This window comes from Musa acuminata, chromosome BXJ2-6 (genome assembly GCF_036884655.1).
Source record: "Musa acuminata AAA Group cultivar baxijiao chromosome BXJ2-6, Cavendish_Baxijiao_AAA, whole genome shotgun sequence".
NCBI lineage: Eukaryota > Viridiplantae > Streptophyta > Magnoliopsida > Zingiberales > Musaceae > Musa > Musa acuminata.
In genome coordinates, this window is record NC_088343.1 from 38,325,653 (window position 1) to 38,338,859 (window position 13,207).

General features: G+C 37.1%; 1 protein-coding gene across 1 annotated transcript; it reads right to left on the reverse strand.

Annotated features, from left to right (window-relative positions):
- Positions 1-305: 305 nt before the first annotated feature.
- On the reverse strand, positions 306-10,446 carry LOC135615479 (E3 SUMO-protein ligase MMS21-like). Its single transcript, XM_065114026.1, has 7 exons — positions 10,263-10,446; positions 10,064-10,135; positions 9,888-9,998; positions 9,669-9,779; positions 3,782-3,921; positions 1,042-1,127; positions 306-972 (listed from the first exon to the last, which is right to left on the reverse strand). Exons 1-7 carry the CDS (start codon positions 10,359-10,361, stop codon positions 836-838), a joined length of 756 nt encoding a protein of 251 aa, XP_064970098.1. The 5' UTR covers positions 10,362-10,446; the 3' UTR covers positions 306-835.
- Positions 10,447-13,207: the final 2,761 nt, after the last annotated feature.

The window sequence follows — 13,207 nt, forward strand, 5'->3', positions numbered from 1 at the left end:
TATCTTTTGCTTGGTGATGATGGTTTGATGATTCGGACCCCCCTTTCAGCGAAGCCATGACACGAGTTCCAACTTATAAGAACCGAAATCAAACCACGAGAACCCGATTCCGGTTCGATTCGATTCAACAACGTCGAACCGTTGACGCAATTCATTTTTAGTTATTGACCAATTCGATTCCATTTCAAACTATGATCGAGTCTATTCCAATGTGCTATGAATGAATGAATATATTCATTTCACTAAAGGTCAACTCGTATTGACCAATTCGATTCCATTTCAAACTATGGTCAAGTCTATTCCAATGTGCTATGAATATATTCATTTCACTAAAATCAATGGAGTCCAATGATTGAATTGCTCTTCCACATGCTTCAAAATATAGAGAAATACCCATATATCAACTTAATCAAAATATAGAGTTTGCTGAAGCCGAGCATCATTGAATCCAACCAATTTGAAGCTGTTTGAAATCAATTTTAAATCAAGTTTTCTGCAGTTAAAAGACCACCGATTAACATACTGTTTGTAGCCGAGCGATTTGAAGATCGATCTGGCTCTTGTTCAGTTGCCATCTTTACCATACAAGAAGGTGCCTTCTTGTATGGCCAGGAAGTTCCACTGATTGGCCCACCAGAACTGAGAAAGATCAGATGGGTCGATAAGCAGCTCGGTCCTCTACACAACTTCTTGTTGTTTTGGTGTTAGTCATGCACAAGTTCTCGCAAACAGGTCTTCTACACAGAGAGACAGAGAGAACGTACGGTGTGTAGAGCTTGGAGCTGCATGAAACCGTGTTGCACTATTTCGTAGCCATGCGCTTTCGGTGGCTTCTTCAGTCGTCATCGACTTCAGTGAAATCCTCTACAGCGGTAGCATCAGCTATACCTTTAACTGAGCGCATTTCATCGATTTCGATAGGAAGCAACGCGTCACATATAACCCGTCCTAACTGGAGAATTCTGGGGCAGCCTGAGAAAACAAAATTTAGTGAGCAACTCGGTGAACATGTAAAATAAAATGACAGATGAGGTAACTTACCTGCAACTGGGCATTGAGGATGCGGCTTCTTTGTTCTTATGTAGTGCATTATGGGATCTTTCTCGTAAATGTGTTTACAGTCCATGCTGCACCATGAATAACAAGTCACACAAACAAATTAAAAAGAGAAGATTAAAGTGCACCCAAATCTTTAAATTTTGCTGTCTTTAATAGTTCTAAAGTAATGATCAAGTTCAGTCACCCTCTAGGTGAAGCAACGGAAATCAAGTCAACATATTCTTTCAATTTGAAAGAACTATATCTATCACCTGTACTAAAAAACTTAACAGAAATATAGGAAGCACAAAATTAATACACTGTTGTTCATACTGCTAACATATTTCTGGGTGATGGACGAGGGCTTTATCATATGGACACTCATCCGCAGAAGTGAAAATATTCATGAAACTCAATTGCTCCAAAAATAGACTTCACATTTAGTTGGATTACCAAATTGACATGGGGCAAAAAGGAAGAAGATTTGAAGAAAACTAAGGTTTCTGAAGTTTAGTATGAACCAAGAATTTGCAGGAATTTAGTTTTGGTAATAAATATTCATAGGGCCATTCAGATTTAATATATATGGACTGAAATTGGAAATTTTTGTCTCAAATAAAGCATGAAAGGATTAACAAGGTTGTCGAAATTTTGTAAAAGTTGCAGTATTTGAATTTTTAAATGATCTTCTTACAGACGATGCCTGAAGGCAGCATTCAGAAGGTATAATTGTCTTAATTGGAATACCATGATTAGTAATTAATCAAGTTAATGTATCAACCTAAAGGTTAAACCTTGATCAAGATTCTTAGGCTGATGTTTCTGGTGCCGAGAGAAGATCAGTCATAAATTGTTGTTTAAGCAGTAACAGAAACATGCCAAGGCTTTATTCATGTCCTGGGTGTATCCGGTTAGGCTGTGTTGTTGGACTGGAGAGTCAGGATTTCAGCTATGATTTGTGGAACAGGATAGATTTAGGTTTTGTCAAGGCTTAGCCCTTGTTTAATATTGTTTGGATTTTAATCATATTTAGCAGAAGATATCCAGTAACAAAAATACATATAGAAACATACACGACTTCATCAACAATAAAATTACAGCAGAGGCTAATTAGACATACAAAGGATAGGATGATAGTTACAAGAACACATTTGATACCCCTATAAATCACTGTAGAAACCGGTCTCACGCCAGTTTTTACAGACCTTACACTTGATGCTAGCTTCACAAAATGAAGGGAAGAAAGCATCCTGAATTTTTCTCATTCCATTGAACCTACTCACTTTACATAATAATTCTTAGAATAACACAACATAAATATTTTTCAAGCGCTATTTAGGTTGTGGGCTTGTGTCCATTACTAAGATCAAATATACAGTGACAGTTGCATCCACTGAAACAATGATCAGCAAGAGAGAAAGGACAGCGTCTTGCTGTTAATAAAGTCTTGTAAGGGTCCTGTCTCCTATCTATCTAACTCATGCATACAAAAGAATATCCTACTACATATATGAAATTCATTATCGGGAAGCACACACAATTTTTGAATTTCCACATGGCAAACCATGTATCACGTGCTGGGAGAGGAAAGCCCTGGAAACGAGATGCAGTATCAGTTTTTCAAACCACGTCACCAAGAAATTCACATGTATGAAACATGCATGAGATATAGATATACTAACGGTAGGTATCAAAAGAGTCCTCAGACTCAACTTGCCATGTCAGATTAGTGTGAAAAACTCCTTGAACTTGAAGTTTTAGGCCAGACACAAAATGACATTGATTTCATATTTAAACACATGATGTGAGGCTTGTCTATCTGCAAATTGAGAGTCAATTCTTGATCAAATTTAATGTCAACTACATATACTACGACTGCAGCTTGTTCTTATTTGTAATGCTATATTTTGTTGTCCGCTTATGTTTTACTCTATTTCCTCCTCTAAATCAACGGACAGGTGACCCTTCTTCAGCAAGTACCTAATCGTGCTACATGACCCAGGACTGCCGAACCACCCAAAATGGTATGAAACGGGTGTTATGTACCAGTCCAAGAGTAGACTGGTATGTGGACTGCTCCATTTCGAGCGGCCCGGCCCAACTCAGTTTTAAAAGAAAAAAATTAAAACAGCGGTTTGGACTCGCAAATAAGAGCCCTTTCTTGTGGAAACCCTCTCCTAACAATGCCGCTGCCATCGCCACTACAATTCGCTGTCTTTTTCCCTGGTACGCTCCCTCTTCTTCCTTCTCCACCTCCATGGCTTCCACTTCTTTCTTCTTCTACCTCTTCCTCCACCATCTCCCCTTCTTCCTCTTCCTACTTTTTCCTCCTCTGCTGCCTCTTCTTCCTTCATCTTCCTCCTTCCTCTTCCTCCATTGTGCCTTCTCTTCTCCTTCTTCATCTTCAAAAGGGTGGTACATGCTGATGTATCATGTTGGTGCACCAGTACACAACCAGCAACTGGAATGGGTCCGGTACATGCTACAACAGTCCTTGGAATGAACAATGTTCCACATATCTTATCTTTTGAGCTTTTTGATCATCCCTCCTACACAATACATCTGACTCCTGTTGCTCATGCATCACAAAAGCACCAGCGAAATTTTCCACTTAATTGTACAGTTAACTTTTTTATTTTCATTTACCAATTAATAACTATTACAATTGTAGTTATACGACGCACAAATTTTCCACTATAAAAATTTCAAAACTGCAAGTTGTAGAAATAGTGAAATAACTTACCAGCGAACTGGATCTTGCAATTCTGTAAGAGGCTTTCCTGTTAATGGGCATGTGATATTTAGTAGGTTGTTCTGGGTACTGGTCATAATAATGTCTTCCTGCTCCTCACCAGGCATTGGTTGACCTGCATGATGAACATTCTGTAGAAAATAATGAAGCTTTCTTAGCTGGCACTAGAAATACCAAAAGTTCCCAACAGAATACACACAAAAATAAAAAAAGCCTACAACAGCAGCAAAATCTAGTTGTTTCTTGGTTATGTCTACCCTCAGATGATTATTATAGGTAAGACCACCTGGTAAGAGCACCATAGTGCCTGAAGTGCAGTACAAAGAAGATGCAGGAAAAGAGGAGTATACATTAATTAGCTGCATAAGATATGTTAATTATTTCACCATTTACAAGTATGTTAATAAAAAAATCAAATGAGATATAGTAAAGAAACAACTGATAAAAGATATGAACTGCTTAACCAAAGTATATACAGTCTTCAAATCAATGATATATGAAAAACAAAGATGAAACAAAAGACCATATGAATCAATAAGTTTGAATAAAACCAGGTCTACAGAAGGCAGTACAAATTGCATGATGCAGCAAATACGACAAACCTGTAAAACTACGATTGAATAATATCTAAAACAACAATGACAATTAGGAAATGAGCACATATCCAAAAAGTATCGGATACAAGAATCAGGTATTATGGACACAGCCAATTTGAACAATCCATGCTTCATATTCTCACAAAAGTTTTATGTATTAAAACAAGACCCAAAAAAAATCTCTTAAGATGTGGTGAAAGAAGAAAGCCCACATAAACAAGCATAAAAAAGAAATTGAGGAACATGTCCCAGCTTAGTCCTACATCGAAAGTAAGAAAAGAATTTCATTGATTTATAAGGACTTGATGAGTGGATTATCATTAATTTGGGCTTAAGTATTTTGAATCACTGATCCAGATTTATCAAGTTAAAGTTAATGAGACATTATGTTATCAGGTCAGGTTATGACCAATAGTACCAAAGAGAGAATAAACATTGGCCATAATGAGAGGCTTGCTAAGGAACTACTCCCGAATGAAGACGAAGACACTTCACGACCCTCACGTACAAATTAAAATAAACTCTCTTTATATCATATTCATTGTTCAATCTCTCTTAAGAAGTATTGTCAAAGGCACTCATCACTAAAAGGCACCAGGCCTAACCCAAGCGCTCACTCGAGCAAATCTAAGCACTCACGAATAAAAAAGATAAAATATATAATTAAGGATAACGATAATATTTAGAATAAAAACTAAATAATTCGTGAGTTTCATATCATTACTTATGCAAAATATTACCACTAAAACCTCAAATCACATAAGTTTAATCATTTGTAAAAGCACACATTTATGAAGGCAAAATGGCACATCTATCTTTATGTTTTTTTCGGATTCATGATGTCTTTTCTTGTATAATTGTTTTCTTTTGGGTAAATGAGAAACTTTACCACTAATATAAGTCTATGCTCTCCAATTTATGAATTAGCTACATAAGTTTCTCCCTTAATGCACTTAATAATCTTAAATGGTCAACTTATAAAAATGCAAGAAAAGGACTAACTACAGAAACAAGAAATAGGTAGAGGTATTATGGCGTGTCTCCAATGGTGAAGAGTCAATAGCCAAGACAACGAAGAATTGATGATGAAGCAACAAAGAAACAAGGTGATGGAGAGGGAGACAACGAAGGAGGTAGAGAGTAGCAACAAAGGAGATAGAGAGGGTGGTGGAGACTCGACAATGGAGAACCAACAACAAAGAGACGAGGAGATTGACAGAGATGGAAATGGGAGTTGGCAACAAAAGAGAAACTACCAGACAACGAAACGAAAGGGCAACATAGGAATGGTAAGGGAAAGAGTGGAGAGCAACATCATGTGAAAGAAATAGAGAGTGGCATGTTGATCAAGGAAATTAGTTAAGTTGCAACTAGGCATCGACGAAATATAAAAAAGAAATGATAGTCAAAGGAGATTAAGGTAAGAGTCTTTAAGTGCAAGAAGGCGGGGTGGGGCGAAGGACATATTTCACTATTCCATAGGTGGTTGAGCCGAACAAAGATGCGATTCAAGTTTGGCTTTGGCTTAGCTCCGATTGATCAATTGATCTACAGTTGGGCTTAATGCAAACTTGGTTGAGCTTTGCGTGGTTCAGTTATGGGTCTAGCTAGGGTACGACTCGAGCTAAGCTAAATGTCCAAGCACAAGCACGAATCTAGCTCAGGACCAACTTGGGTTTGGCTCATTGTGCCAGGTTTGCTCACCACTCCTAAGCAAGCTCCAGCGAGTGCTTGGCTGTAGATAGGTGTTGTGTTGTTGTATATATTAGCTTGTCGATAGGTGTTATACGCAATTGTAGCTCTATAAAAAATTATATCTGCCTATTAAAGAGTAATCTTGGCAAGTCACTAGGAAATACATCAAAATACTCCTCAAATTATGAAATACATCATTGGTTTGTTAGGATGAACTATCTAATTAATGTTTCTACTGATAAGAGATAATCTATGGGCACATGATCTTTGTTCAACTCAAATGTAAACTATGGTTAAATAAAAGAATGTGTGAAACTCAAATCCATCAATATATCAAGTGGCACATAGCAAAGGACAATTATAACTTAAGTACCAATTCTGAGGCCTGAGCATTCCGATAAGTCAGAGTAAAATCCCGAGCTTGTTTTCCTAGTCATCCCCCACATTGTTGTTGATGTGGAGACCTCAACGAACAAACCTTTAGTATGTGACGAGGTTGTTGACAATGAAAACACATTCGTATTGTTGGGAAACTCAAGGAAACATGGTCCATTTTTCCACAGTTATGCCACCTCACTACCACATGTCTAGAAGCACTCATGTTTTCTTGTTGTTGATAAGGTTGCGGTGAATGATATTGAGCCTTCTTTGAAAGTCTCATACCATCAAAGTTAAAACTTCGTCCTTGCAATGGCATAGATGAGAAGTTGTGCCTCAAATCCTTTCTTTTATTATGCTCCTCAAGTACCATCTCAACAATGAGAGCTTTGTTTACCACTTCTGCATAAGTCAATAACTCAAAGATGGCCACTCATTCTCGAATAAGTGGCCGTAGACCCCTTTCAAAGTGCTTAGCCTTCTGTTCTTCATTGGCTATCATGGGCAATAAAAGATAAAACAGCTACTCAAAATAATTTCTATATTCTAACACAGACTTGCTACCCAATTGAATATTGATGAATTCTTGCTGCTTGTGAAGACGCACATGAGATGGAAAATATTACCCATAAAATGCAACTTGAAATTGTGCCCAAGTCACAACATCATCATTAGCTTCCAAAATCATCCGTTTAGCGATGCCTTGATAGACGATGACGATGACGATGTCGAGGAGTCGATGGTCCCATCTACACGGTTTAAGAGTGGTGCATAGAGCGACAATACGTAAATAATTCAATATTAATGGAAGGACGATCCGAGACGTACCACAAAGCTACTCCTCAAGGCCCGAAAAAGATGTCACTATTATTTCCTAATTTACATTATTTTGCTAAATTATATTTATTTGCAACTTAAAAACTCTACTCTAACTTTTTTATATTTTTCAAAAAAAAATAAAGTTGTTTTCAGCTTTTTTTCCATGTCGTCGATGTGCCCCGCCATACCGACACACAATATGTCAGTAAGGAGCAATATGCACCATACTACCGATCGACCAATACATTGGTTTGAACCGATAACGCAAACATTGATTCAAAGGAAATTATTTAAGTTGGCAATACATAGTAAATAATTTAGCAATTCGAAGGAAACAAAATAGGCAAAAATATACAACATCTGCATACACAACATATTGCATAGCATGCACATAAACACATCAAACAATCATTAATGGCTCAACCAAATACCCAAATTCTCAAGATGTATAGCACCCAAAAAAAACAAATGGAGAGGATTCATATTGCACTTTGATGAGGATTGATGTCTCTCACATGCCACGATAAAGATTTATCACTCCCAATAAGGAGGTCGTCTAGTTGTCACATCTAACGATCTCCTAATCCCTAAAGCAAATCATCTACTAGTGAATTGTCTAACAACGCTAAGTCTTCCTGTTGATAATCAATGTCCTTAAATGATATAATAATTAATGATGAAGGGTTAACCGCTAGGTTTGGGGATTGTTCTATGGAGCCGAGTGAAGAAGGGCCAACCTATGGGCCAATCACGTAGAGATGGGAAGGTCTAGCTTGTGGGCTACCCAAGTGAGTTGGATAGCTGGGTTTGTGGGCAAGCCGTATTCGGAGACGAGGGTGCTAAGGATTTCCCATATGAGAAAAAAATTAAAGGCTGTCCATTCTTAAGGAAAGAATATGTGATGTGGTTTTGCCCATTTGAGAGCCCATTAGAGGAGAGAATGAATGGCTGTGGGCTGCCCACTTGAGGGCTCATTTGAAAAAGAAGGGGTGGTTATAGGCTACCTATTTGGTAGCCAAATTGAGAGGAAAAGAACTGGCTTAGGTGAAGCCACGTAAAATGAAATGATGACTATCTTTTTGTTGGTTTCAATTGATAGACAACATAAGAAACGATGATTTCATCCATCATGATATCCTTATTTCCATATATTAAAGATCAAATTCACAAAATGTGTCATTCCATAATAAGACATTAATATAGAAACATAACAATCATTCAATATATAATAAATATATAATTTTCCTCATGTTTAGGTCATTGATTAAATGATTATAAGATGATGAAATTATGAATCCAAATAAAAAGATAGGGCCAGAGCCTCCTATCATAACCCTTTAGGGCAACAATCTTCTCTCTGAATCTTCTTCCCTTCCACATTAATCTTCTAACATCACAAAACAGGATTTCAAATAAAGAATATGAAAACGCAGAGCACTCCTCTTAAATCACTAGCTCCTCAACTGTATGATAAGACCACCATCCCTCGCTATGCTATAACCGTTCATCGTGTTTATTTTTTTATAAGCACCATTACATTTCTACCCTTAAAGGTAAACAAATTAAAATAGCATCGTATGCCCCTTTCTTTATTCACATTTTGTTTCTTTTGGTTTGGTTTTCTCCTTTATTTGGAGCAACTGACACTATCATGGAGGCATGATGCCAACATGGAGCATAGAGAAGGTATGTACCGAGCTAATCATATGCTAGTACAAAGTGTGATGCTTTTCATCATTACAAACTCTACAACATCCAACACCTTCACCATAGCATACAGTCCAGACATCAGGCCATCTAAAATTCCATCCCCATCTTTCACCATCCAAACTCGGATTATAAACCTTTGCCTCACCTTCTAACCTTTTTCAGCACCATTTCTCAGTTAGAAAATGTTCGTTTGGACAAATAGTCTTGTATTATGAATAGCTTCCGCCGTTTCATAAAGTTAAATGTCATCACAATTATCTCATGCAAAAGTTTCCTCTTCTTTTGCTCCTTAATTAACACAAACCACAATGTCCATTTCCACTCTGCCTCGACTCTGCTTCTCCTACCATGCATTTAGGAGGTCATTCCAATTAATGTGCATAATAAAAGAACATATGATTTTATTATCACTAATCTCAATATGGCCTAAATAATTCTGTGCCAATTTTAGGATTTTTGTTCCATCAGTCTTGATCATCAAAGAAAGCCAAAGTCACATCTCTCTGCGTGCCGCTGAACATCCTAAATTACCAATCAAAGTAGAGAAAACTTTGAGCGACCTGTAAGTCCAACAAAATCTGAGCATGGAGAGATAGGTTTAAACCGCGATAAGCACCAGTACACCCAGAAAATTTTGAATATAGTTAACAAAAATCTGAACCATGAATCAAGAAACGTACCCAGATGGCTTCCTTGAATTGCCGATAAAATGGATTGTTTTGGGGGACAGAAGGAGACACTGCTTTGCTTTTAGCAATCTCATCCTCTAATAACTTGTTGAAATCAGTCAGCTGCATATCGTTAAACCAAAAATCACAATAGCGTGATCAGAACATAAGATTTTCTAACTCATTCAGATAGTACGGAAGCATGAAAAGAAAAGGAGTAAAAGAAATTGCCTGCTCGGATGGCTGGTAGTTGCCACCAATGGTTTGGATCGCCTCTGAGAAATGGGTACAGTCATCGTACGTATCCAAAAGCTCCAAGACGGCAGCTTCCAATTCCTTAACCTGCATCGGCGCTCAAATAAAACCTAGGGCCTTCTCTTTTTAGCCAATAAATAACATATCTTAACCTTGTCGGACTGCTCCTGCTTCTCGAGGTCCACCGCGATGCTCCTCATCATGGATAGGGCTTTGCGGATCTCCTACAACATGAGGAGGAGGAGGAGAAGAAAACAAGGATTACGCTTCAGAAATTAGCCTTTAAAGGGCGGAGATTGGGCATCAGGGTTTAGGGTTTATGAATTTGGGGGGAAGGAGAGGGGATCTTACAGCAATGACGTGTTGATTGTCGGATGAGAGGGTGGCTGCGGTAGCGGAGATCCTGGCGGCGGTGGAGCTCTGCGGTCGAGAGCCAGAAGACGCCGGCATCTTGCCGTCCGGATTTCCAGGGGAAGGCGCGGTCGCGGGCGCACGGCCTTTATGAAGGTGACGAAGGTTCTCCGTCTTTATTTTGTCTTCCTTAAATGGCAAGGAACTTTTCTACGATAAATAAAAATGATTTGATTGGATTACTGTAAAAGAAAATAACATTTCCCTTCCAAAATAAATAATTCTTAATGGGAGGACAACTTATTTATTTTTTTCAGAATAATTTAAAAACGATTTATTTTGAAATCTAAAATAAAATTCTTGAGTTCTTAATTATCTGATAAATAAGTAGTTATATCATTTTATATAAGAAATCAAAAACTTGTTAGATTTCTAACCTATACGTAATCATAAGGCACAAAACATACAAAAGAAGACAAGAGATGAGAGGGGAGAAGATAGTTACAAACCTTTATGACTTGTAACCGGCAACCTAACGGTCGATACTTCAGCCGTTATTCCTCTCTCTCGCGCTCTCTTTCAATCTATAAGTAGACTCCTAGACACAAACCAACTAATTAACTAATTTTATATGATTAATCACATATTACATTTGGTAGTTAAATATATTTAACATTTTAAATCTTAAATTAAAAAAAAAATTCATGAATGCATGAATAACATGAAAATGATTAGTAAAATAATGTTTTCAACAATAGTAACGAGTGGACATTGTAGCGGTCGATCTTATCGGTGTCACAAATGACGAGAATGGCGTAGCGGTCGACCTTATCGGTGTCACAAATGACATTAAAATGATAAACAAAAAGATAATTTTGACTCGATCTATATATTTCGTCGGTAAAATTGATGATGTTAGGATAAATAAAATTAAGTATAAGATTTTAATATAATTTTTTAGGTCTAAGGATCAGTATATTAAGGAGATCTAACTGCATAAGATAATTTATAATTAACCTAATTATATACGGTAACATATAATCCTAACGCCTACTAGAGAAAAACTTATGTTATAATTACATGTTCTAACAAAACGATTTGGATTGTTGGAAAATTAAAATATAATTCATGCTAAATTTTTTTTCTAATGAAATTGTCAATTTCTACTTGATTTTCTCTTTTCAATTGGTAATAGATAAAACGATGGGACGTTCTCCTGCTCCAATATATATTTGTTTGACATTTTATCGGAAAAAAAATCATACTATAAATCTTTTATCATCGAATAGTTCATTTGATCCTATCATCACCTTTTATATCAAATTATATTGAAACCAATAAATAAAATTATGTATGGTCAATTTTCTCTCACATTAAACAAGTCCGATCCGATTTGGATCAAAAATTTTAAGCCTCTAACTCAATTTTCATTCTCTTTGGTATCTTCTTCTTCTTTGTCTTGGCTTCTCCTTTCTTCTAATTTGATTCATTCCTTTCGTTTTTATTATTATTCTTTGACTCCCCTTTCTACTTTGATTCATTCCTTTTCTTTTTATTATTATTCTTTGACTCTCCTTTCTTCTACTTTGACTCATCAGTTTCCTCTTTATCATTATTCTTCACCTCCTTCTTTGTCTTATCCTCCGTTTTCATAGTCTTTTTTTTTTTTTTTCTCTACCTTCTCTGCTTATCTCATCCTCCTCTTGTCCCTCTATCTTTTTATCCTCTCTCTCTCTCTCTCTCTTCTATCTTGATTCTTCTTCTCCTATTTTATATATGTCTCCACCCCTTTAATTGAATTTGGATTGGATTAATGAAAATTAATCAATTTATATTTAAAATTAAACTAAATTATTTTAATCACAACACCGATTAAAATTTTATAATTTTTAGTAATTAATTATTGTATTTAAAAAAAATAAAAAAATGATATTAATCAACTTAGAATCATATCTTAATTTTTATATAAAATTTTGGGTTGATTTATCGATAATACTTTCTCGAGTTATTTCTTCAACGTGCAAGGCTTGAACTCGAAATAATAGTGAAAAATTAAAAAGGAATCGATAATAAGAAAGGAAAGTCGAGGGAATGTCATTACCCTTCATTTACCATAGTTATATTAGGATTACACTCAGTATAACCCAAATTATACAATGGGATAAATTTAATTAAATTGAGTTTGGGTTATGATTTTTTTAATTATTTAAATATTATTTTTCACGTAAAAACAATAATAATAAGTCATCAGTCAATTTTTATTTTCTTTCCCGATAAAATGCACTCGATTGGCGCTGAGTCCTTTGCTTATCCACCGTTCAATGTCGATGCATGTACATCTTTTATTTATATCTCCCAATTTTCTCTATTTCGCGAACAAAATTTATGACGATCCCATCATGCGAGCTAATTATATATTGAACTGAGGGTTTGGGGACAATTCCATGATGACCGGCGATGTCAGCAAACCACAACCCAACACCGACCGGCCCGCCATATGCGGTAGACGAGCACGTGATAACCTTGACGCTAACGTGAGCTGGCCCTCGCCGGCACGCCTTTCCAGCCGTCGGATGACACATCTCCACCGTAGGACGGGTGGTCCGTGGACGACGGCACGCAAACGGGTCCTCGTTCTCATCCCCGCCGCCGTGACGAGAGCGTGAGCTCGACGCTGCTGCATGAGCCCACTTACGCCGACGTGGGTCATCGCAGATCCTTGTGCATTCGACCGGCTTCGTCCACGATGTCTTTTAATTCTTCCTTGCGATCCTTCCACCGAATGACCAGTGGATGGAGTTTGATCCACCGGTGGACTGTTTGGTGGCGTCACGTATTACGTTCTTTGTTGAACCCACTGATGGGATCGAGGAAGAGGGACACGTCTCTCGGCCGAGCACAGAAGCCATCAAAGCCACGTCATCAGAAGGCGTGTTTGCTGTTGG